Below are 25,616 nucleotides of genomic sequence, written 5' to 3'. Positions count from 1 at the left end.
GTGTCTCTTTGAGGTTGTTTTGTGTCTCTTTGTGTCTCTTTCTAGACACTTCGTGTCTCTTTGAGGTTGTTTTGTGTCTCTTTGTGTCTCTTTCTAGACACTTTGTGTCTCTTTGAGGTTGTTTTGTGTCTCTTTGTGTCTCTTCCTAGATATTTTGTGTCTCTTTGAGGTTGTTTTGTGTCTCTTTGTGTCTCTTCCTAGACATTTAGTGTCTCTTTGTGTCGCTTCCTAGACATTTAGTATCTCTTTGAGGTTGTTTTGTGTCTCTTTGTGTCTCTTTCGAGACACTTAGTGTCTCTTTGAGGTTGTTTTGTGTCTCTTTGTGTCGCTTCCTAGACATTTAGTGTCTCTTTGATGTTGTTTTGTGTCTCTTTGTGTCTCTTTCTAGACACTTAGTGTCTCTTTGAGGTTGTTTTGTGTCTTTGTTTTCGTTTTATGTTTCTTTCTGTTCCGTGGGAGTCTCTTCCTGGTTGGTAAGTGTCTCTTTGAGTGACATTTTATAGGTGAAGGCCAGGGGAGCCCCTGTCACCCTGGGCCCCTGAGCCTATGCCCGGTAGACGTGTTCAGTAATCCAACCATGGTTTCCTCTTCATGATTCACATTCTTGTCCACATCTCATAAAGAATAAAGGGGGTGCAGGGTATTATTCTTTCTGTATGTCTAAATGAGTATGAGGAAAGATCAGTGAAAGACTTATGGTAGCCCTTCAGAGGGAGTCTTATCATGTCTTTATCTTTATCTTTATCTTTATCTGTCCCATCAGTGTTTATCGTTTTCTCTACATCTGACTTTTTCTTCATGCAGGACGCAGTAAATGTTAAGTATCTTCCTGCTGTTGGAGTTGAATGAGTGTGCGAAGGTTTGTGTCACGTCAAGGCCATTATTTTAGGTGATCTGATTGCGGATAACAATCTAATCTAACAATCTAATCTGATAGGTTCAGGTACCTAACACTAAATGAGGAAGTGAAGACACCTTTGGGAAACTGTCCCACTGACTCACTACAATGAGGTTTTCAGCGTGTGGCCTTGACCCCCTGCATGTCGACCAGCTTCTATAGGTTTATGAGTGCATATCTGCTGATCTGGTATGCAGTCTTCTCCTTGCATTGTTCTTTGCAGACTATGTTTCCCATCGTATTCATACCTTGTTAGTTAAACCAACTTGAGCAACTCAAACCCAGAGTGTAACAGTTTGCGGCTCAGCAGAATTCTGGAAAATGTCCATTTTGAGTTTCAATCTATTTTGAAACTTTTGCTTTTTATTTTCAAAATCTGGCTACAACACATAAAACTAAATGTAAAAGACAACTGTCCACAACTTTCCTTCTTTCTTCATTTAAAACACATCAAGGATCCTCTAACTCTAATGCAGAAGAATAAGCAGGGAAAGGTTTATGCAATATAAAGTGTTGTATATAGTTTGTATCACTATTATCTGCACACCAACAATGAATGTACAGAATTAGAACACGGTTTATTTAACAGCTTATGCTGAAAGAGGATAAATAATGAAAGAGGCCAGTTCATAAGAGGTTGTTTAAAATAGAAAGGCTGAAGGACGTAGACTTTAACAGACATTATTTTGTCATTTCTACTGTCAAACAGATCGGGTTTCACTTGAAGTGGTATGAAAGGCTGGTGATGGTGAGCCAGGACGAGAGGCGCTGCTGCCTCTAAGGGGGTCAGATGGCGCAGCACACAAAGCGACTAAGTCTATCGAGGAGGGAGGTCAGAGAGGATGGATGTGTCAAAGAAACACAGGACTTTCACCTTATTTCAACCTGTAGTTATGTAACTCTCATACTTAACCAACATCACATGCTAAGCTCCTAACAGACACTCACTGTATGTCACAAATGTACTTAATTTAACACAAACCAAGATCTGAACAGGTTCTGCACTGCAGGTAAGTGCATAAGTGCACCGGTCGCACAGCTGCTGGACATTTGTAGGAGGAAAAAATTAAAAATGACTTGGGAAGATATATGAACATGAAGATAAATACAATATAAGACATGGCTACAGTAATTATTTGAGTATTTATTAACGGTGTTTTCTCCGTTAATAAAATGTTTTGTCTTTAAAATGTAGAGTAATCTTGTAGTCATGGTAATAATTTCACACGGCACTAGGACATGTATTCAAATGATTTATTATCATGTAGGACTTCATTTTGAAATTCTTGTTTCATTTGTTAACATATTAGACTTGATGTTGCTTCAAACAGGGAATTTTGGATATAATTATATTTGACTACATGAATCAGAAAATACTGTCAACAGCCAGACCGATGTTCTGCCATGTTTGCTGGAGTAACATGTTCTATGAATCAGGTTATGGATTATAGATGAACAAACCCGTCTGTACCATCTGCAGAATATACTGTAGGAATGAGACGGTAAGAGCTGTGAACTGGAGACTGTCTCAAAGTACGGGAAGAAGTCATTTTTAGCCTGTAAAGATATGCATTATGAATCATTTATATTATTTAAATTATTATAACTATTTTTTGAACTACAGGTTTTCTGAAACGTAATTGGGACTTCGTCCTTCCTGTTCAGTGAAATGTTCACGCTAATGATATCGCCGGTGCTGTGCTTCACACCTGCTCCTGACCCAACAGGACAACGGTCCCGTGCACAAAGCTTCATAAAGAAAAGCTTTTCCCAGTTGGGTGCGGAGGTTGACCGGTCTGCACTGAGCTCCATACAACACCTTGGAGATGAACTGGAACGTTGTGGTTCATCTGGAAAGAGAAATCTAATCCGTAATATGAAAGAGTAAAAGGACAACCAGCGAGACCAACAAAGGAGTGTTTGACATTTTATTTGAAAATAAAAGCCTCTGAAGCAGTTGCATTGTGGGTGTGCGTGGATCCAGCCGGGCTGAGCTCAGCTCTGAGAGGTGTCCGTTAACTTGATGCTCCCGGTTACATGAGCAATGAAGCACCTCAGGAGGTAGATCCCCCAGAACCGGAGGGAGCTGTTACAAAGAGAGACAGACGTTAAAACAGCAGCAACAATGCTCAGGTATGACGCTCAACACTTGTGCTGTTGATCAAGTCGAGATTCATCCCTGCGTCCAAAGTGCAAAGTGATTCTTTTGTGACATGTACAGTGCCCTCCAGTTATTGGCACCGTTTAGTAAAAATGAGCAAAACAAGATGCGAAAAAATGTCTTTATTGTTTATCCTCATGATCTTTCAGTCACAATATTCACAGAAATCTAACCTTTAACTGAAGTAACATAATTGAAAGAAACATTCAATTCTTATCATGAAACAAGTATGAAGGGTGCCACAATTATTGGCACCCTTCATATAATATTTTGTGCCACGATAACAGCTCTGAGTCTTCTCCTATAATGCATGATGAGGTTGGTGAACACATGGCACTGGATCTGAGACCATTCCTCCATGCAGAATCTCTCCAGATCCCGAGGTCGACACTTATGGACTCTCCTCTTCAGCTCACCCCACAGATCTTCTGTGGGGTTTCGGTCGGGGGACTGTGATGGCAAAACCTTTATTCTGTGGTCGGTGAAACATTTTTGTGGAGATTTTGAGGTGTGCTTCGGATCATCGTCCTGCTGGAAGGTCCAACCACGGCCCGTTTTAAGCTTCCTGGCAGAGGCAGTTAGGTTTTCATTTAATATCTGCTGGTATTTGATGAGTCCATATACCATGAATCCTAACAAGATGTCCAGGGCCTTTGGAAGAAAAACAGCCCCACAACATCAAAGATCCGCCACCATACTTCACAGTGGGGATGAGGTGCTTCTCTGTGTGGCTCTCTCCGTCTACGCCAAACCCACCTTTGTTGTTTGTTGCCAAAAAGCTCTATTTTGTTCTCATCTGCCCATATAACCCCGTCCCATTGAAAGTCCCAGTAACGTTTGGCAAACTGTCGGCGCTTTAGTTTGTTGTTGATTGACAGCAGAGGCTTTTTTCTGGCAACTCTCCCAAACAACTTGCGGTGATGTCTGCGGCGTCTGATGGTAGTTTTGGAGACTCTCTGACCCAAAGACTCAACTAACCTCTGCAGTTCTCCAGCTGTGATCCTTGGAGATTCTTTTGCCAGTCGAAGCACACGTCCTCTTCCAGGCTGATTCTTAACATCTCCTGTCGCGTTATACTTATTAATTATTGCCCTGATAGTGGAAATGGGCATTTTCAACTGTTTAGGTATTTTCTTATATCCTTTTCCTGATTTGTGCAGCTCAACAGCTTTTCGTCGCACATCGTCACTGTGTTCTCGGCTCTTTCCCATCGTGATGAATGACTCAGGAAATGTGGCCTGTGTCACCTCATATTTCTACCCCAGTGAAACAGGAAGTCATGGTTGACCACTTCAGAGTTCCTTATCAAACAGGTGAACTTAAAAATGTGACTGGAATTATACTTCAGTTCGATTTTAATCGTGAGATTTCTAGGGGTGCCAATAATTGTGGCACACGTGTTTTGGAGAAAAATATGTATTTAATGTCAACATTTGTTTTTTCTTTCAATGATAGTACTTCAATGAAGATTTTTGTGAATATTTTGAGTGAAAGACCAAGAGGACTCAGGGTGCCAATGATTGTGGCGGCGCTGTCGTTCCGTCATATTGTTTTCATGCAAAGAGAAAAGCAGACTTGTGCTCGTGGGTATTCAACACATTCTTTGCATTTTGTTAGAACTGTGAAATTACCCCAAAGTCATCAGAAGTGTTGAGTTTGAATAAGGGCTTAACAATTTTGAAAAAAAGATCGATATGAAAACCATTGATTTTTAGATTATTATTCTCATTTTCACTAAAAAACACATCAATATGATTCTGGTGCAAACAGAATGAAAGTCTGTAGAAAGAGATGGGCCGGTCAGGACGTCCTTGCAGCACCGCGATACTTCATCTGAAATAGTATTTTGACACACAGAATAAATATTGCTCCTCCTAAGATGTGAGAATTGCAGAAGGCCACATTGAGATTTTGATATTTTCATTAATTGAATAATTTAGATCCAAGTAGCACGATGGATCTTTCTTTCTATGAGTTTTTCATTCTTCTCGTGCATGAGAAGTGAAGCAATGCACAGTCCAGCCAATGCTTCACACTATGCCACTAAACTAGGCGGCAGTAACACACAAAGAGATGCTGCAATGCACCAACGAAGAAGAAGACTGGAAGCTAGGAATTCTGGATGGAAAGACTTCAAAGAAATCTACTTTGTAAATGTCTTATGATGAAGGAAATACACTCAACACATGTGTTAGACCTCAAGGTGTTCCTTATGACATCATACACAAATGAACCACAGTGTGTGTGTTTATGGTTATGAAGGATCATGTCACCGTAATAGTTTGAGCTCTATGGCACAGAGGAGTCAGATAAATCAGGCTTTAGATACTTTGACCTGTTTGTAGGATCAACTCATGGTTGATGTTTGATGAGCTTTGTTCATGCTAAGGCACATGAGATATGATCAGCCTTGCTCTTCAAGCAGTCAAAGAGCGCGCGACACTCACCTGACCAGGAGAGGCTGGGGGAAGCAGCTCGTGGTTTGTGTTTTGACCACCTCCTGAAGATCCATCAGGTTTGTCAGCAGTGTTCCGTACCCACATTTGTCGATCTTAGTCACCACCAACTGCACAACAAAATGTTTGGCACATTACAACTCTACCGGCATGGAAAATAAGAACGATGGAGAGAGACTAGACGTGTCAGCAAATCATTCAAAGTTACAACAGGGAGCATTGTGATGCATGAATCAACCACTCACAGCTGAGATCACTCCACTGAGGAGTCTCTGCTTCCAGGGACGTGAACTCCCCATTTCTATTCCCACAGGTTTGGGTGTCGGCGCTCTGAACTCTTCTGGTAGAAGATGACTGAATGCTGAATGAACAGATTTCATTGGTTCACTAAATCCTAAGCAGTCATCCACTACAGTCGCTACATTACAACCGACTGAGTCGCTGTTCATGCTTTACTGCATCTCATCCCATATCATCACAACGAAAACAAAAATAAACTTCCATCTCCACCAGGCGCAAACCTGGGAGATTATGTGTTGGTCGAGTATGTGTGCATCTGTCCGTCTGTCCACAGTTAATCAAGCATCCGGATCCATCAGTCTTATATTCCCTGTGCTCATGTATAACTGCATGCTCAAGGAGCTAACGTGGTAATTGCGGTGGAAAACATTTGATTGACTCTTTCATACCGTGACTGACTGCTGACTGACTCCTCTCACCGGCTGGTAGAGGTCACAACTGATCAACAACTTACAGGAGTTGTTCCTGTCGTCGGTCCAGTAGCATTCGAGCGTTTGAGTAAAACCCCATGTCCTAGACCTGCTCTAAAAATATGCTTTTATTTTTATTTTTTTCTGTGAATGTAATTTATTGACCCTAGGGTCACATTGTGGTTTTTTAAATTTCTGCTGTTAAGCACTTTGTGATGTCATGTCTGTGAAAAGCGCTCTATCAATAAATTTCATTCATTCATTCCTGATATATCTTTTCATCTGAGCTGATGCATATGATCTAGTGGCAGTAAATGTACAGTGTAGGTTAAAGTTGGCCAATCCACAAACACTGATGCTCCCAAAGACCCAAGAAGTTCTTGTGTCTTGCTTCCCAAAGGTGAAAGGAGAGTCTGTGGGATTACAAACCTGTCTTTGGACAAGTCTGCAAAATGTAGATGAATACTCGACTGAGTGCAACTGTCTTCAAAGTGTGTTTCAGGTTTGAAGGTGACTCTTTCAGGCCATTCCTTCATGCTTCCTTTGCCTTTCAGCAGTGAGAGTTCGTCTTTGTTAAAAGTGGTACTGTCACAGCCTCACTAATGGTCAAAGTGTTTAATAACCGGAGAGCATGAATAATTGACTGCAGAGTGCTTCATTCGAACGCCTCAGCGGTGGCATTTCAGAGGGAACAGCAGTTCTTAAATAGCTGAGCGAGAGCGTTCAGCATTAACTCGCTGTGGACTTAATGATGAAGATTTGAAAGAAGAATGAGTACAATGTGAAGAGGAGGGGGAGAAGCTGGTCACCACCTCCACCAAATACTGGTGAACATTTCCATCATGAACAACATGCAATCTGCTATTCCTCAAGATTTAAAGGCACAAGACGTACGATCTGCTCCCGAAACATGAACAGAATGTGAACAGTGAGATGAGTACGCTAACCAGCTAGCCGCGGTGCATCCAGTCATGTGATACCACTCGTACCTCAAGAGGCGATAGTGAGATGAAGACATAGAGCTGTCTCCAGGGCGTGTCAAGATTACATCCATGGTCTGTGTGTTAATTGGATTAAATCCAACAACGAGCACCCTCTGAACACACAGGTGGCTAACGTCAGCTATAGTCACAGCGGCTCAGCGGATGCAGGTTTGTTCAGGCAGGTCCTGCGTGTCCTCACTCACAACGGGGGTGGAAGAGGTTCTGATTTGCATATCGCAACATGCAAACACACACCAGACTGTGCGTGTATTTTTTAAGAAGATAGTACGTGTCCTACCACGTATGGACGTCTGATCTCCTCACACATCTCCAGGGCGATCATGTCAGCCTTCTGAAGACCGACACTGCCATCGACCAGCAGGAACGTCCTAACCAGACTGACAGAAGATACATGTAGAAGAGCAGGTTAATGGAGGTGACTGATGAGTTTCCCCCATTCAGAGAAATAACACAAACGTTGAACAAACAGATCTTCAAACAGATCAGAATCGCATTCATTAAGACTCAGATCATCCGTCTGAGTGTTTGCTTCATCATCACAAACACATTCTGAATGATACACAGTACCACCTGGTGGAGCAGGTCACTGGCAGTACCAATCCAGAAGGAAACTCTCTGTGGCATGGTCTAATAGAACAAATAGGACTGTCAGAGTCATAAGCATGCAGTATATCTCGGCATACACATCATCTCTCCTGAGAGGCTGACTGCTGTCATCCACACATACTATCACTCAGTTTCTGACCAGGAGAGGAGAAATGCAGTAAATATAGCAGTAGAGGCCAAACAGTAGATGATATCATTATTATTATTAACACAAGAGGACAATCTCATTGCATTGGTACTAGAAATGTTAATATTGGCTTTCTGTTAGGTTGCAGTTCTCAGAACCTGATTCCACTCGTACCCGAGGAGGCAGAGCGCAGACACACACACACACACACACTCTGAGACGCCATGCTGATGTCTGGACTCTGTGTGTCTGGTTTATGTTAACGTTCATAGATTCTACAGGTCTGTAGTTATATTTTACTGTGTATGTCATCACCCAAAGAAATCCTCAATACGAATAACGTGCTTCTCTTGATGAAATAAGTCAGTCTTGTGTTGGACCACCAGAGGTTTTCTTCAGGACTTTAGGACGTGATGCTCTGGAGCTATTGGAAATGTTTGGATCACACGAGTTGGAAAGAAACCTACGCAGCCACCACTGGCATCCAACTCTACAAATAGTGGAATATTATTCACGACAGAGTCTGTTGGTATCTGGTACCGACAACGTTACCTTCACTTCACCTGTGTCTGCGCTCCTCTGCTCCGCTCCGTGTGTGTGTGTGTGTGTGTGTAAACTAAGCCCTGTACTCAGTGGAACATAAGAGCAGATGATATCATTGTGTCATATTTGGTGCTCATCATTAGCCAACTCTTTATCTGCAGCTGTGCAGAAACACTGCGTTCAAACTGAATGAATACACGTAGAAAAAAGAATTCAATTGATTTAGAACTTGAAAGTCAGCGGAGTAAATGAATCGTGGTCGTGTGTACGCGGCTCACTAAAGACACCAACGTCTTTTATTAAGGTGCTTCTGCAGAACATGCCTCTGAACGTTCTGCCTCGTGCTTTCTTCTTTCTGAAGGTGAAGAGATGTTGTTATAAACAGCGTGAATAATAAATCATACCTGAATAGTTTCCTTTTGTGACGAATGAAGTAGTGTTGATATCTCCTGAGTAGTGTTTCTAGTGTTTTGGTAGAACTCATTATTTGTAATTCTGCATCATTTCCTTTGTAAATAGTTAAATCCAAAATATTTCAACCAAAGAATGTGAAACTGCAGTCAATAAAGAGCAGATCATGAGCATTACATTCCCACACCTAGATACTCGTTCATGTATGGGACGGTACTTGTACTTATTTGGAGACAGGTGGTCTGTGAGGGTCTTACTTTGGTCCTCCAGACATCGATCGTGTGTGTGTGTGTGTGTGTGTGTGTGTGTGTGTGTGTGTGTGGGCTACTTATTGTCTCCGTTTGTGCTCAAACCTGTGACTCTAGCAGACCAACAGGACTGCACTGGAGTACATGTCTTACTTCTTCCTGGTGTGGAGATACGGCTCCACCATGTCCACAAAGTCTGTGGGTGCTCTGTGTCCGTAGCCTGGCATGTCGACGATGGTGAACGCTTTGCCCACTCTGAAGAAGTTCATCTTCTTTGTGTGACCCTGAGGCGGACGGGCACAGAGAGACAGACAATGAGGTCAACTCTTTTTCTCTTTATCTCACTTTGCTTATTTCATTTACATACAGAACGTAATGCAATGTTATGATTAACAATAGTTAAAGGAGAATAGTTAGAGAGTAGATACAAATATCAGAAGTTTACTTCTTTTCTTATATTAAAGAAAGATATTGTAAAACTGCAGAAAGGATGCTGTGGAAGCAATCAGAAGGATGCCGTCTCTTGTAATTGAGCATTTAAATAAAACTAAATAAACAATAAACACGCCCCACAACGTGTTCAGATCATTAATACGAGGCAGTTTGTGATGCTAAGGACCCATTATCAGGTGATGAGGTTCTGTCCATGTGTATAAAACGGTATAGTTCATGTGAGGTGTATTAATACTACACATGCTGGACCTGAGCTGAAACACACATGCTGTGTGTGGGCTGGGACTACTCACTGGAGTTTTGGAGACTCGGACCTCTAGCTCGGGAGTCAGGGAGAACAGCGCTTTGATGAGAGACGACTTGCCCACGTTGCTTCTGCCGATGAAGCACACCTGAGAATAAACACAAGTTCCTTAATCCTGTAACAGCCACTGCTGCTGTGCTCATAATGGTAGAGATGCAACAGTCTGTTCGAGTTTGTGCGTGAGTATTTTACTTCTTTCAGGTTTTCCTCATTCAGTGAACACTTCGCCCAGCACACCTGCTCCGAGTGTTACGGGCCGCTCCGATTGGCTGCTACCACTTTGCTGCTGCAGTACAGAGTCCCACAGGACACGACTCCGGCTCATCCATCTCTCCCACACTCGACAGATGGATGGAGGCTCACGCTGCCAGTGAGCCACAAATACATCATCCTCTGACAGAGCGGCGACTAACTCGGCATGCCAAAGAGACCGCGCTGTCCCGTCAACACCATGTTCCAGTCTGAGCCCTCCGGTCATCACCTCTGTCCAGAAGGTTATAAATCTGCTCATTTATTGTCAAGTGTCACCTCCTGCTTGATTATGTATGAGGCTGCAGAAGGGTAAAGAGACATTGGGCTACATCTTTCAAGGGTGGAGTCGTGCACCACGGGCTTAGAAGTTGAACAAACAAGTTCACGGTGAGTCGGAGGCAGGCGTGGGTCGGTTAAATGACCTGAATGGATTCACGGGCTCTTCCGTGTTGACAGTCGCGTGGAGGCATTAAATATGCTCTGAATTTCAAATTTAGCAGCTTTAAGGATGGAGACTTTGGCGCATCAGCGACATGAGGTCAGTAAAGATGAATCTGTATTTCTGAGGCATGTCGATCTGACAGTGACACAACACCCACAAGGAGTTCTGCTCACGACGGAACAGAGAGAACAAGCAGCCACTTTAAAAATGAACAACTCCACTTACGACCTTAAGCCAGCCTTAGTCATGACATTTTGGCAGCACAGTTAATAACAGTGTGACTGAGGCTGCCCGCTAACCTCAGGCGCTTTCAGTGCAGGTGCATGGTCCATCCTCTCTGCAGAGGTGTAGTAATCAATCCCATGAGACGGAGACGAGTAGAAGAGCTTCTCTGCTTTAACCATGTCCTCCAAACTGGGATGAAAGAGCTGGAACTGTGTCCTGTCCACGGACCTGAACAAAAAAATCCACTTCAGGCTCTGAAAGAATACATCTACAAAGACATGTGCTCTCTTGAATGATATTATATTTTAAAACACACTACCTGTCCAGGTAAACCTCCAGTGCACTAAAGGGGTAGAGCAAGTTTTGCACTTTCTTTTGGGGAAGCGCTGTAGCTTCCTGAAGCGAGGCGAGTTTATGGACACTCTGCCAGGAGACGGAGCAAAGCTGTGTCCCAGGCTGAAGCCACTGGGACAGCCGGAGACAAAACATCTTCCTCTGCAGATCTCAGAGCAGCCTGCAGAAAAAGGACCGTGTGATGATCACTCAAAACTGTCATGGAAGTGCAGCCTCATCGAACAAATGTTTCAGCTTTAATTTGAGTTGATGATCTGCTGTCAGCCCTTCTCAGCTAGAAGTTGATTTCATTTTTGTCAGAATGTAAAGTTTGCATGGGTACTCCACAAGCCCAAGGCCTGTCGAGACTTCAATACAAGTGTGAACTAGCTCCGGGTCACTTTCTGACCACACATCTGCTGATATCACGAGGACATCACAAATGTAAAAGGAAACGAGACATACTCACGAGCGAATATTAAATTATACGTTTTAAAAATACAACGCAGACTTTAAGTTCCTTCATAAAATAACACCACTCATTTATAAACGAAGTAACGTTGGCCTGCGCGGTGCCTACCGAATACGTTGCTCATAAATGTGTGATATCTGCTGTCAACCGGATGTTGTCCCTCACCAGCTGAAGAACACTGGTAGCTAGTGCTAGCAAGCTAGCGCAGCATTAACATTACGTTATGTTGTAAAATGTCCAAATGCGGGTACATTTCACGACTTACCGAACTTCCAATATGTTCATTGCTTAAAAATGAATTAATAAACCCTGGTTTGGCTGTAACTGCTGTAATGACTGTTACGAATTGTTTTCACTGTCCTCCATGTTGCGTGCAGCGCTCAAATAAGTCCGACAAAACAATGAAAATGAAAAGGTCCGTTGTTCTTGTTGTTTTCTTTGATAAACTATTCGGATACTTAATTTAAAAAAACAAGTGAAATAAAATGAATACATTTCTTTATAATAATAATAATATACAAGAAAAAACTGGACAGAAACATAAAAAGTATTTTATAAGGCTTTATCTATTTTATTTATTTGTATATACTGTATTTGTTGGTCTTTTTATAAACAGCAGCAGCAGTACTTTCACTTCCTGCTCTTACTGCTTGGAAACTACTGTTGTGCCTACTTATGTTGCATACAAGTGGGTATGCACAATGATTCCAGCTAATAATTATGTTACTGGTTCATAGAATATTTCCTCTGCCTCCGCTTAAATGAAAAACACATAATTTAAAAGAGAAACACAATACAGTTTGGATGTTTGCTACTAAAATCACGTTTTCATTTATATCATCTTTGCAGTCAAATTTGAGACAACTACAGAAATAAGATGGAAACCATTATTTTAACAATTTTGGCACTCTTTGTTACATCTCAACATCCAGTTTTCTTGAGAGATAAATCAAAAGTGTGAGACCTTGAGAGTAACAGACGATGAAATGACACCCTAAAACAAGGGTTTTGCAATTACATCTCTATCCCTGTGCTATTCTAATATTGCATTGGCAATATTAGAATAGCACAGGGATAGAGATGTAATTGCGGGACGTAATTAATGAGCGTGAATCCTCTTTTAGATCCAGCGACATTCTTCACATTGATGTATGGCTGGTGGAACACATGGCAACATTCCTGCTCTTGGGGGGAAAACGTCTCCCGTCCACGGGGGAAGGTACAGTTCTAGCTGTCACATACATCCTCCATCACCCTCTTGTGGGGATTATTGAGGATTATAATACTGACGTTCACATAGAGCACGCCAAAGAAACGTCTTCATAAATTTGGTTGGAGGAGGTGGCAGTGATAAGAGTGACTACAGGCTTCTCTCCCACTCTGCATTCTTTGGCACTGAGTCTCCCAGTAGGAAATGGACTTTCATCAATAGTCAGGAAGGTGGTCAGGTTTCACAGGTTCATGAGCACAAAGTGGTTCGCCTCCTCCTCCTCGCAGTCGTTGCTCTCCACATTCCTCCCTACGGGGACAAGAGATCACTTCTAATATTTATCCAGCTTTGATTGATGGTTTGAAAAGCAATTGTTATTTGAGAGGTATAGAATATTTGGCACACTTTGGGGTTCTCTCACTTTTAGCTGTCAGCACTTGAAAATGAATCACAGTGATCCACTCATGGCTCGCCCACAGCTTGGCGACCCTTTTCTTTCCACATGGTGGCAGTGCAGACCCGTGGAAGCGCCGCTCCGCACCGCATGCTGGTTACATATCTGCCTTCAACACCTTGTGCCAATCCTCCCTCAGCTCCATCTGGCTTTTATGACCTGATGTGATTCATAGGAAGTTCACCGAACAAATTAATTCACACGGTATCCAATTACAGCTCTCATATTCTCCCTGTCCTTCTGCGGTGGGGTCTTTTATATTCTCATGTGCTGAGTGGTAATGCCTGCGCCTCTTTTCATTCATCACTCATTTCAGAGAATACCATATGAATCGAGTGCCTTATTAAAGTAGAACATTTAATATGTAACTGATTTATTCCCTCTGTCTCTGTCCGTCTTTCCCGTCTCCTCTATTGCATGTGGCTTGTGCATCGTTAAATGAGTGTTACGCATGTGTTCGGCAGTTAATTAAATAGCTTCAACTGAAATAAGAATAAAAGGAGGAGTAGTTCTGTGCTCCTTGGATTACTTAGCACATTAAAGGCTGGCGGCTGCATTACTTAAACACTTCATTATTGCACAGGGAGATAAAGGCGAGATGATGGGGCGCTTAATAGGTGGACGTTTTTAGCCGTCAGCCATTTATAAGGCTTTTAGCACCAGAGAATCCGTGGTCGAAACCTTGAAGAGCCTACGCCTCAGCCGGTGTTGTTTAGGAGGCACTTGAGTGGGAAAGAAGACAGTGAGGGATGTACAGCAGCAGAAGGGACAGATAAATGATAGAAGGAGCAGGGAGGAGGGACGGGGGATAAGAGGGACGGACAGGGAACAGAGGGGAGGGAGGCCATGGGTGCGCTCATGACTCCATCGCCCCATCCTTCACCGTGAGCCGGAGGATCAAATCCCAGACCGATCAATTGTCCACCAAGTAGACGTCTGTGGCGCGGGCCGTGGTGGCCTTTACCTCCCCAGGGTGCATATCAATAAAATAAAAAGAAAGATATCATACACAATTGATTGTCCTCAAACAACCTGCCCCCCCCCCCCCACACTATCAAGCCAGCCTCTCGCCATCATCATCATCATCATCATCATCATTTGTTTTTTGGCTCCTCATTCGCTATCTGTTTCTGTCCAATCCCTTGTTGGTTTTTTTTCCTCTCTGTCTGTTGCAGTTCTCTCATTGAGCTTGATTGATGAACAACAGAAAACGTTTGCAGGGCTTTAAGGCTCCATGCAGCAGACCCCTAAGAGTCGTTGTGGTGTTTTAGACAATGTATCGCGAGGAACAAGTGCAGCTGCAACGCTGAGCAGCCACCCACACACCCTGATGGCGCTCTAATCTGACACTGAATCATCACAGAGCTTGACCCAGGTGACCCTTTCAGACCCATTAAACCATTCATTTACATGTTAACCACCGAGGCCCCCCCCCCCCAGCCCCTCCCGCTCGGCCTCCGATACCTCCCGCCACGCCGTGACAGGGACACAATGGGGCGTGCGCCGCCAGAATACCAAAAGCCAAATACCAAAGCTTTTGTTTGTCCTGGGGGATGAAGTACAGAGGAGTTTATCGAGTCAAGAGGTCAAGAGGTCAAACCATCAATGCGCCTCTTACAAACACACACAAGGCAGATAGATGAACACGGGGCTGTATTTGTTCCGTCTGCCCATCTGGCCCAGACATCCTCAGTGGTCAGTGGGTGGACAAGTGGACAACTCTGTTTCTAGAAAATGTATCATTTCATCACGCCCGAGCTTGCTCCCTCCAGCTGTCCCACTCTCATTCCTCTCTCTGTCTCTGTTAAGTCAACAGAACAATCAGAGGAATGGCCGCCTGTGAAAAAAGAAAGACGGCCCTGTTCCAAATGAGGTGGATTGCCCAGCACATCAATAATATTCAGCCTCCTCACCAAACTGGAGCTCAGACTGAAAAAAAACCTGAGTTGTACTGACTCTGCAACTTTTAATAAGAATTGCATTAAAGCATAAATCACGAGAGCTGCCCGGTGTTCTACTTAAGATCCTGCAGGCCGCCGGCTGTGTCTTTCCTTGTTCTTCCGTGTCTCTCTCTAAGCATCTCCCATGAATACAGCACAAATATTTTGGCAGGTGGTGTTTGGAGGATATTAGAGCACAAGCGCCGAGCGCTCAGGGATATCGATTCAGCTTTAGCGGCCAAGAGCCACGGCTCTACTGGCATCGATACGCAGACGAGAGGGGGTTGAATGAGGAGGAGTGACCTTGAGCCAGGAAACAATCCTGACAAATAAAGCCTCAGGAAGGAAATGCAGGGAAACAAAACACTGACGATGTCAGAGTGCAGAGGCTCCGGGATGATGCTGTGAGGTCTACAGATACACAATGAGGGGACCAACACAGGTCAAGAATTTGGAGTATTTGGTGTTCCAAGTGATCTCTCTTTTTATTCCGATTGCTGTTGGTTTGAGCAGTGCTCCACTGGGGGAGACACTAGACGTCTGTTCAGGGTGAAATTATAGTGCTGCAGAGAAACATGCACATGTTTATGTGCATCTATGCAGAGGAAGTTTGACTCGGGCATCCTTAGGTGGCAGGAGGATCACAGAGGAGCCAGCACCTCATACATCTCAACAGGCAATGGAGCAGAAAAGAAAAGGTGTTGACCTTGTGTTAAACAATCACAGCAGCACATGTTACTGCAGCCTGGCCTCTCAAAAATGCAATTTTATACGTGTTATGGGAACACATCTTCTTCCGGATTACATTTGTTTTTGATGTTTCACAAATACATTTAAATTAAAAACCTGTGTGGGGAGGAGGTCAGGGCGGATGATCAGGTCAAACACACTCACACCCTGGAGACTTGTGTAAGTCTGTTTTTAAACGCTTATCAAAAAAACTCATTGGAGACAGTGAGAAAAAATGAAGAAAAGATGCAAAAAGTAGTCACATGTAGGTTTGTTGCTGGAGCAAAATACCAACAATACTGTCAGGTTATACGCTAAAAAAGAACAAGTTGATCCAACATGTTGTCTGATCTCAGTAGAACTTGGGAAAAAAGCGTTTAGCTGTTCTTACAACGGGCACCTGGGTGAGGGGGGGGGCAAAGTGATCCTTTCAGGGTGAGACAGTCATAAATGCTACAACTTCTTTTCTTTAATGATCGCTGTCCTAATTGTTTAGGAGACCAATTAAAAGACCAATTAAAAACTACAGGACACCATTCCCTCAGAAGCAGCACTGTAGCTCTACTCTGCTGCTGGAAAACAAAATGTAATAATTAATGGGAAAACTGCATGCTGCAAAATATGGCATTGGCTCTTGAACTTGTTTATCCATCTGATGAATTCATCCATGTGGAAATGAGGTGTGAAAGCACGGCGGTACGGGCACGGAGCGGTATTGTGCAGCTCTGTGAGGTAACCTTTAGATTTCTCGGGTCATGATTCAGGATTTAGACCGTTCCCGCCCTCAACGAGACCATTACCGCTGCCAGCACCTCACTTTCTCTTCTCTGTATCGGTTATTCGCCTCATTCTCTGCTCTCTATCATTTATCTTCGTCCATCATACACACACACGCACACACACACACACACACACACACGCACACGCACACACACACACACACACACACACACACAGCTACACACACACACACACACACACACACACACACACAATCCTCCACCGCCTTTCTGTGTCTGCCGTCTTTCTCTCTTTCATTCCACAGAGATGATTTATTTTGTTTCTCCTCTCTCCTCCTCCAGTCCTCAGCCACCCTCGGGGTCAACGGCGAGCTCCATCACTGTCTGGATTCTTAATCCCCACACTGGAGACGCCCGTGCCAATACAGGGGAATAACAGATTAAAAAACGTGGCCCGAGCTCCGAGTATCTCCCCTTTCTCTCCCTCTGTCTCGGCCTCCCTCCGTCTTCGCAACAGATAAGTGGAAAAATAAACTTGGGGGAAGCTAAGCCGGAGTTGAGAGGCGAGTCATTGAACCAGGGATGACAGAGAAGCTTCCAGCACGGTGGTTAATGAAGGTGATGCAGCAAAGCAAGGCCCTCTGCAGAGGTTCTCTGAGTTATAACACTGGAGCCTTGGGAGGTGACACGACCGCAGGCGGGAAGGTTTCCACTCGGCTGCAATTGTCTAAGGAAGATACATAGTTGACCCCAGACAAAAATATAAGAAGCAGAACATAAAAATAATGAAAGCTGAGGCACCATTCACACATAACTAAAAATAATGGCTCTTTCACCAACGGGAGGTCATTGTCAGCCATGACTACAAAGTGAATGGAGGGAGGAGTGTTATGGTTAAGAGACAAAAAGTCCAAGGGATCTTATTATGAAGAATATAAAAATAAGAACGGTCAAGACAAAATAATTGCAGGACGGCAAGAACATGTGTAGATTCTACGGTCTGGTCCACGTGCACAGTCTTTTTGTCAACACTTTTATCCCCTTTGTACCGAAAAAAATCTCCGTCCAGATGAAAAAACACAACTGAAGCTCTGTCAAGGCAACCTGGTGTGACAGCAATACATGAATACGTTGGTTGACTTGTAATTAAAATGTATTGGCAGCACAGGAACAGTGAAAAGTCAATCATGATCCTCTTCGTGGTGGACACACAAATGAATTGCATCGATGTGATGCCGTGGTGTGGTGCGTGAGAGGTTTCTGTGAGATCGTGCTGGTCAAGGCCAGTGGGCAGGTTGGGACACCAGCGACGTTGCAACCTCTGCAGCACACTCTGACCGCCTGTTCCTCCGTCTAGTGGAAGAATAACTCTATTTATGTGCAGTGTAAAGTCCTGTTCGCAGGTTATTTGAGAACGTCCGCTGTTCATAGATGTATTCATGCTGCCGTTGCACAACATGTGGCCTCATTAATTATATTGCAAACCAAAACCTTTCGATGTCTACACATCAACAGTGAAACGGAGTTTGTGAAAATCATCACCCTGGCCACACGTTTACAAAAGCTCTGTTTTATGTGACTTAAACATCATTCGGACGTTGCCGAAATGCCAAACGCACAGATATGTTTAAACAAATGCCCGCGTACTGTGGACAAGGCCCGGGAGTCCAATTCACAAGAACTCCCAGAACAGCATGCCTAACCACTGCTCCGAGACCAGTTCCGCTCTGGACTCATGCTGGTATTTGCATGCCTTCACAACCCGACCAGTGACCTGAAAGGAGGATCTTTCACAAAGCGGCTGCAGTGCTTCCGTTCTGGAGGAGCCCCCGTCCCTGCTGTGTGAGAGATGGGCAGGGGGCGGGGGAGGGGAAGGGGAGGGGCAGGACAGGACACATAATGGCTGTGTCCGTTTCACACTGCTCTCCTCATCAAAGCTGAGCGAGGAGGAAGCTGAGAAGGAAGCGGAGTGCATGCGTGGAGGCGTGCACGAGAGTGCCTGTCCATGCAGGGCTGCATACGCTGCAGCGCATGAGTCTGCATGAGGTGAGCTCAATCTATGGCCAAAGAACAGCTGTTTTTGCACTGACCTTGATACTTGAATTGAGGTCCATCGTTTTCTTTTCTGACAGAAAAGTAGAAAAGCAAATCAGTTTACTTCTAACAAAGAGAGCCAGACAGAGAGTGGAAAGTTCCACTCGACATATTTCATTTCACCTTCAGTTTGTATAAAGATGAAGAAGAATTAGCATTAGCATTAGCTGAGAGTAGGATCCAGTTCAAAGGACCGGCTCACATAGTTTCAAGTCGATCTATACATGTCCATTTCCTGTGACTTATGGAAAATACCCACTTCACTTGATGAACTCAACCAACTCACTTTAGCTTCAGCTGAACTTGAGCAAACAAAGAATGTCCCCCGTCTCCTTCATTGACATCATGGACATGAACATGAGGAAGGGATTTCCTCTCGGCCTCTAGAGAAGAGAATCAGCCGAGTCGGTCCTTTAATGCTGTCATGAAACATCAGTTGCCTGATGTGCAAGTTTTGTATGTAGCTGGTTGTGTTTTCCTTTCAATGACGTCTTCAATGACACTGATAATGTATCAATCACAAGAGTTCATATTCTGACCGCCAGTTTGAATTATTTCAACGTCCTCTCACTTTGCCATGGCAGACTAGTCTAAATACTATAATTCCCATGAGCCTCGGCTGCTGCTGCTGCGTGGACGGGCCGGTCAGAGATGTGAATCAGAGCTGCAGAGGGCTGCAGATTGTTTCATAATTTCTTAACACTGTATCACACCCGCTGTTAGTTGCACACTTAACAGAATGTTTAGCTCTGTGATGGAGGTTTCTGGTCAAACTGCACCTTGGGAGTTGTAGTTATATGTATACAGGCTTATACAACCAGATACACACGTGTTTATCTTTTAATGACTGAACCATTAGAGCCATTTAACGTTGGACATTTTATTCTGTACCGTTATCTCCTCAGCCTGAGCAGGAAGGAGTTAACAACACTGGGAAACGATTTTCTTCATCTTTGTATAAATAACGGTCATTAAACCCGATGCTGAAAACACAAGAAAGGTTCATGTTTTCAGGAGGCGGTTTTAGAATGTGTAACTCCTCAATTTAAAGTCCTGGACAGTCCTCCATGTTTCAGTGTCTGACAGGCATAGCATTGTATGTATTTGTCTAAGTTAACATATGTCTCTAACATCTACACTTGTCAGCAGCACTGTGTTAACACTACAGGAAGTCCAGAGCAAAAGAAAACATCTTGTTAAAGTTCTTCATGTAAAATGAATGCAGCTAACGGAAGTGACACACTGCTTCTGTCCTCTCTCTTGTCTCTTTCCTCTCTGTCCTCTCTGTCCTCTCTCTTGTCTCTTTCCTCTCTGTCCTCTCTCTTCTCTCTGTCCTCTCTGTCATCACTGTCCTCTCTCTTCTCTCTGTCCTCTCTGTCCTCTCTGTCCTCTCTCTTCTCTCTGTCCTCACTGTCCTCTCTGTCCTCACTGTCCTCTCTGTCCTCTCTCTTCTCTCTGTCCTCACTGTCCTCTCTGTCCTCTCTCTTCTCTCTGTCCTCACTGTCCTCTCTCTTCTCTCTGTCCTCACTGTCCTCTCTGTCCTCTCTCTTCTCTCTGTCCTCACTGTCCTCTCTGTTCTCTCTGTCCTCTCTCTTCTCTCTGTCCTCTCTGTCCTCTCTCTTCTCTCTGTCCTCACTGTCCTCTCTGTTCTCTCTGTCCTCTCTCTTCTCTCTGTCCTCTCTGTCCTCTCTCTTCTCTCTGTCCTCTCTGTCCTCTCTCTTCTCTCTGTCCTCTCTCTTCTCTCTGTCCTCTCTGTCCTCTCTCTTCTCTCTGTCCTCTCTGTCCTCTCTCTTCTCTCTGTCCTCTCTCTTCTCTCTGTCCTCACTGTCCTCTCTGTCCTCTCTCTTCTCTCTGTCCTCTCTCTTCTCACTGTCCTCTCTGTCCTCTCTCTTCTCTCTGTCCTCTCTCTTCTCTCTGTCCTCACTGTCCTCTCTCTTCTCTCTGTCCTCACTGTCCTCTCTGTCCTCTCTGTCATCACTGTCCTCTCTCTTCTCTCTGTCCTCTCTGTCCTCTCTCTTCTCTCTGTCCTCTCTCTTCTCTCTGTCCTCTCTGTCCTCACTGTCCTCTCTCTTCTCTCTGTCCTCTCTCTTCTCTCTGTCCGCTCTGTCATCACTGTCCTCTCTCTTCTCTCTGTCCTCTCTGTCCTCTCTCTTCTCTCTGTCCTCTCTGTCCTCTCTCTTCTCTCTGTCCTCTCTGTCCTCTCTCTTCTCTCTGTCCTCTCTCTTCTCTCTGTCCTCTCTCTTCTCTCTGTCCTCTCTGTCCTCTCTCTTCTCTCTGTCCTCTCTCTTCTCTCTGTCCTCACTGTCCTCTCTCTCCTCTCTGTCCTCTCTCTTCTTATGCTTTATGTACATGTGTTTGTGTTTCCTTTGCTCTGAGCGATGCATACAGACACTGTTGAGCATCTCTTACAGACCAGCTACTCTGCTATTTAGCATCTGTAGCACCAGGCTTCAAAAAGTTGCAAACTCATAACAAAACTTATTGTTCTGAGTTCCACTGCAGAGTTTTGGTGTCCCACACGGCTTCTCCACTCTCAGCTCTTGTCTTTGAAGTGTTGGTGTCGTGCTTCTCGACAGAAAGAAAGAGAAGAAGAAACAGAATACAGAGAAGGTTTCTGTGTGTGACTGTGTGGGCTCATTGTTCACTCTTCCACACCTCTGACTCTTTGAGAGGACAGTAGGGTGAGGAGGGGGGTGCACATTCCTCCCCCTGCCCCTCTGCCTCCCTCCCTCTGGTCCCTCTGGTCCCTCTGGCCCTATAGAAAGTCTCGGGGCCCTGACGGCGGGGCACCGTCCTCCCGTGGCTTCACTGCGGCCGGCGTTCACGCTGTCGGCTCATTGTGACTCGCTGGACTCTGACAGCACAGCCTGCACTCACAATGTGTTTATTGGACACGGCTGCTTGTGAAGCTTCACCCAGACCCCCCCCCCCCCCTCCCCTCCCCCCTTGGGCCCCTGAGCTCCGTCTGTGTGGTGCCGATGGCAGGTGGGGGCCACGGCTGGACGATGGGGACAATGAGGACACATCGTCTGTATTTAGACATAGAGGGAAACAGAGCGAGGAGAGGTGTGATCAGAGAGGGAGAGGTGAGGGAAGGTAGACACAGAACTAGAGGAAAGCCTCATCCAGTATTAAGCTGCATGTTATAAAGCCAGCCAGGTGATCCCGACTGTTTCTGAAGTGAATCGTGTATTCACACCAAACGACCATCCCACCGACCTTACAGACGTTAGCTGTAGATACAACCCTGTGCCCTGCAAAATGACCTTCCCATACAACTAAACTGTATGGGAACGCAATCTTCTCCTCATTGGATCATGTTTTTGCCTCAGTTTGTGCCGGCCAGAGCCAGTTTAGGTCCATTCGTGTCTTTCCATTGATTCTCTTGGTCTTGAACACACTTGAACATAAACCTCTGTGTGCGCTTAGACTTTTTAAAAGGTGTCTGTCTCACCAATGAGGGCATCACAAACAATTGCTGCAGTAGAGGTGAACACACTTCACCCCCACCTGCAATATGCAATGACTACATCCCGTCTGACTGAGGTTAGATCTGTGACAACCACCATCGCTGAAAGAAAGAGAGATCTGAGACGGAGAACGTAAAACACACGATGAGGTGATGACCTCACATAGCCACACACAAACCAGCCCACAGAGGCCGAGCGGATGGAGTTCGTACCGCCGTCTCTTTGAGACGTCAGCACGCTGCCCTCTGTCTTGTTAGAGCGCTGATTGATAGAGCGGGTCTGGCAGTCCAGAGCCTCCTGCTCGGTTCATTTGTTGTACATTTATAGTTCATAATCCATCTGCTCTCACCTCTTCACATTCCGTGTCATTTTTCATCCTCCTTTTGTATGGGGGGGGGGGGGCCTATGATAGATTGTGTAGTGTCTGCTGTCTATAATTGGCCCGGATAGTGGGAAGATCCACATGTGTTTATCATTAGAGTGTGGATATCTCTTCATCAGCACTCACAATGGAAGTCTGAACCTCTCTCATTGAGCTGGGTTGATTCACGATGCTACTTTCCATTTAGCCTCGCACACGATGGCAAATAAGGTAATTCTTTGTCTATTATTTGGATGTCCAAGTGGAATCCTCCCCGCTGCATGTGACCAGCAGGTGGCAGTAGAGGACCATGCATGAACGCACCGCGGCCGAGTCACTCAGAGTTTACCATCTGTTGCTCTGCAAGAGTTCCCCGGAGATGCCAGACATGGGAGGTACACCCATGCTTATTACTCAGGCTCCTCATCCCGGTTTTTATGATTATAATTTCTTTATTATGTATCTCCAGCCGTGTCTTCTCAGCTATGTTTTTCCTGGTCACTTTTGAAATTTGGAGTTTGAATTACAGAGCCCGAGGCAGGCTGAGGCTTGTACGCCTTTCCAACATTTGGGTCAAGAGACAAGTGGGACTCGGGGAAAAAAGAAACCTTCACCACGCATACTTGATTTTAAAAGTTGCGTGGCATTATTTTCAAACGAAAAGAATAAAACAGAAATCAACAGTTTATCAGTTGCATTCAACCGATGCTAAAGCGACGCATCGTGTGAAGCTGTTGCAGCAAAAGCAGCTCGGTCTGTGACCTGAGAAGTGAAAGGAACCCCGTGTTAATATGGTCCAACTTAACCAACACATATCGTCATGAAACGTCCACAATTGATTTCTTACATTATGACCATTTTTTTTTGTATTAAAAGTTTCTGAAATGTTATGTTTAATGTAGAAATGTACGCAGTGCAATGAAACCTTGACTGAGCTGATGCCGCCACATTTCAATTTGCAAATGAGATATTATCTCAGTCAATATGAACTAATTTTCATACATTTCCAGAACATAAATCTGAACATTGGATCAACCAGGTTCACAAGTGTTGTTTCATGATGTCGACATATTACAGTCAAAGGTCAAAGAGGGAATTTTGTGTCATCAGATGACAATGTCAAACATAAAAAAAAAGATTTTGTATTTTTAATGACAAAATGTATAAATGATTTATGAACAAACCTTCAGAATATACTGTAAATATAGGAATGAAACTGGAAAGTTTGCTGTGTATGTAAGAGCTACTGAAGTGGAGATTTCTGACTCAGTGTGAAATTATTTTGAGAAAATGTCCTTTAAAGATGAAAAATTCAGGCTGAAAACATGACAGATGAACAGGGTGAAAGAAAAGAACTAAGAGATATCTCCATGAAACCTCCTCAGCTGATCACTTACATTAAGATAATTACTTTTTGTATTACAAGTTCTCTGAAATGTTGTTAAAATATGCAAATGAGGAATTATCTAATGGTAACTTTTAGGTGAATTTAGAAAAAAACAGATGCAAATAGACAAAGTAGTAAAATAAACACCTAAATGTGTATTTTGACCAGTGCATGAAAACAATGTTTTTGCCTGTAGTGTCCCGTACAGAAAATATACACGAGCACCACTACAGGACAGGACAGGGTTAAAGAACATTGTTCATGTATTTCAAAATGTGGTAGCCACATGAATTTTCTGACCTTAATTTGTGGTTATCTGCCAAAAATGGTTGTAAAGATGTGGGATTAATGTTGACCTATTTCCTGAAGAGGGATTCCTCAGATTTGTCAGCAGAGCGACTGCTTTGAAAATGAATGCTTTCACCAAAATATAGTGTTAGAATTCCAACTTGGATGTTGCAGGTGCTTCACTGGCTCATGTTACAAGGTTTTATGAAAGAATCAACAAAGCTGCAGCCAGTCTTTGTTTAATCAATACTTTCACTGATACAATTACAAATGTCATTTTATTCACTGCTGTTATGCTGTAAAATCAACATAAATACAAAAGTTTGTTCTGTTATAAGAAGATTGTGCTTTACATTCTGACTTTGGAAATCTCTTTTGTGCTTCTCTTCATCATATCACTGCACCACAATACAACACTGATCCCAGATATCATTGCAGCAGAACATGACTCCGGGCTTTGTTGATTGCAGAGACCAGAGCCAGTAGTAGTAGTTCTATAGACCAGAGCCAGTACGAGTAGTTCTATAGACCAGAGCCAGTAGCAGTAGTTCTATAGACCAGAGCCAGTACAAGTAGTTCTATAGACCAGAGCCAGTAGTAGTAGTTCTATAGACCAGAGCCAGTAGTAGTAGTTCTATAGACCAGAGCCAGTAGTAGTAGTTCTATAGACCAGAGCCAGTATGAGTAGTTCTATAGACCAGAGCCAGTAGTAGTAGTTCTATAGACCAGAGCCAGTAGCAGTAGTTCTATAGACCAGAGCCAGTAGTAGTAGTTCTATAGACCAGAGCCAGTATGAGTAGTTCTATAGACCAGAGCCAGTAGTAGTAGTTCTATAGACCAGAGCCAGTAGCAGTAGTTCTATAGACCAGAGCCAGTAGTAGTAGTTCTATAGACCAGAGCCAGTACGAGTAGTTCTATAGACCAGAGCCAGTAGTAGTAGTTCTATAGACCAGAGCCAGTACGAGTAGTTCTATAGACCAGAGCCAGTAGTAGTAGTTCTATAGACCAGAGCCAGTAGTAGTAGTTCTATAGACCAGAGCCAGTAGTAGTAGTTCTATAGACCAGAGCCAGTAGTCGTAGTTCTATAGACCAGAGCCAGTAGTAGTAGTTCTATAGACCAGAGCCAGTACGAGTAGTTCTATAGACCAGAGCCAGTAGTAGTAGTTCTATAGACCAGAGCCAGTAGTAGTAGTTCTATAGACCAGAGCCAGTAGTAGTAGTTCTATAGACCAGAGCCAGTAGTAGTAGTTCTATAGACCAGAGCCAGTAGTAGTAGTTCTATAGACCAGAGCCAGTAG

At 44.0% G+C, this 25,616-nt stretch overlaps 1 protein-coding gene across 1 annotated transcript; it reads right to left on the bottom strand.

Moving 5' to 3' along the window:
- Positions 1 to 2,812: 2,812 nt before the first annotated feature.
- On the bottom strand, positions 2,813 to 12,031 carry gtpbp8 (GTP binding protein 8). Its single transcript, XM_079276919.1, has 8 exons — positions 11,911 to 12,031; positions 11,160 to 11,354; positions 10,915 to 11,068; positions 9,911 to 10,009; positions 9,318 to 9,448; positions 7,507 to 7,606; positions 5,507 to 5,625; positions 2,813 to 2,984 (listed from the first exon to the last, which is right to left on the bottom strand). Exons 2-8 carry the CDS (start codon positions 11,327 to 11,329, stop codon positions 2,894 to 2,896), a joined length of 864 nt encoding a protein of 287 aa, XP_079133045.1. The 5' UTR covers positions 11,330 to 11,354; positions 11,911 to 12,031; the 3' UTR covers positions 2,813 to 2,893.
- Positions 12,032 to 25,616: the final 13,585 nt, after the last annotated feature.

This window comes from Melanostigma gelatinosum (genome assembly GCF_949748355.1).
Source record: "Melanostigma gelatinosum genome assembly, chromosome: 10".
Classification (NCBI taxonomy): Eukaryota; Metazoa; Chordata; class Actinopteri; order Perciformes; family Zoarcidae; genus Melanostigma; species Melanostigma gelatinosum.
Note: the sequence above shows the minus strand (reverse complement) of the source record. Positions and strands in the feature narration are given on the sequence as shown.

Bases quoted from the DNA above. Each gene is read 5' to 3' on its own strand.
- gtpbp8 (XM_079276919.1), bottom strand. From the start codon at position 11,329: ATGTTTTGTCTCCGGCTGTCCCAGTGGCTTCAGCCTGGGACACAGCTT. The intron at 11,069-11,159 runs GTAGTGTGTTTT...TTTTTTGTTCAG, and splicing joins CTGGAGGTTTACCTGGACAG to GTCCGTGGACAGGACACAGT. The intron at 5,626-7,506 runs GTAGGACACGTA...TTTGTTGTGCAG, and splicing joins AGATCAGACGTCCATACGTG to TTGGTGGTGACTAAGATCGA.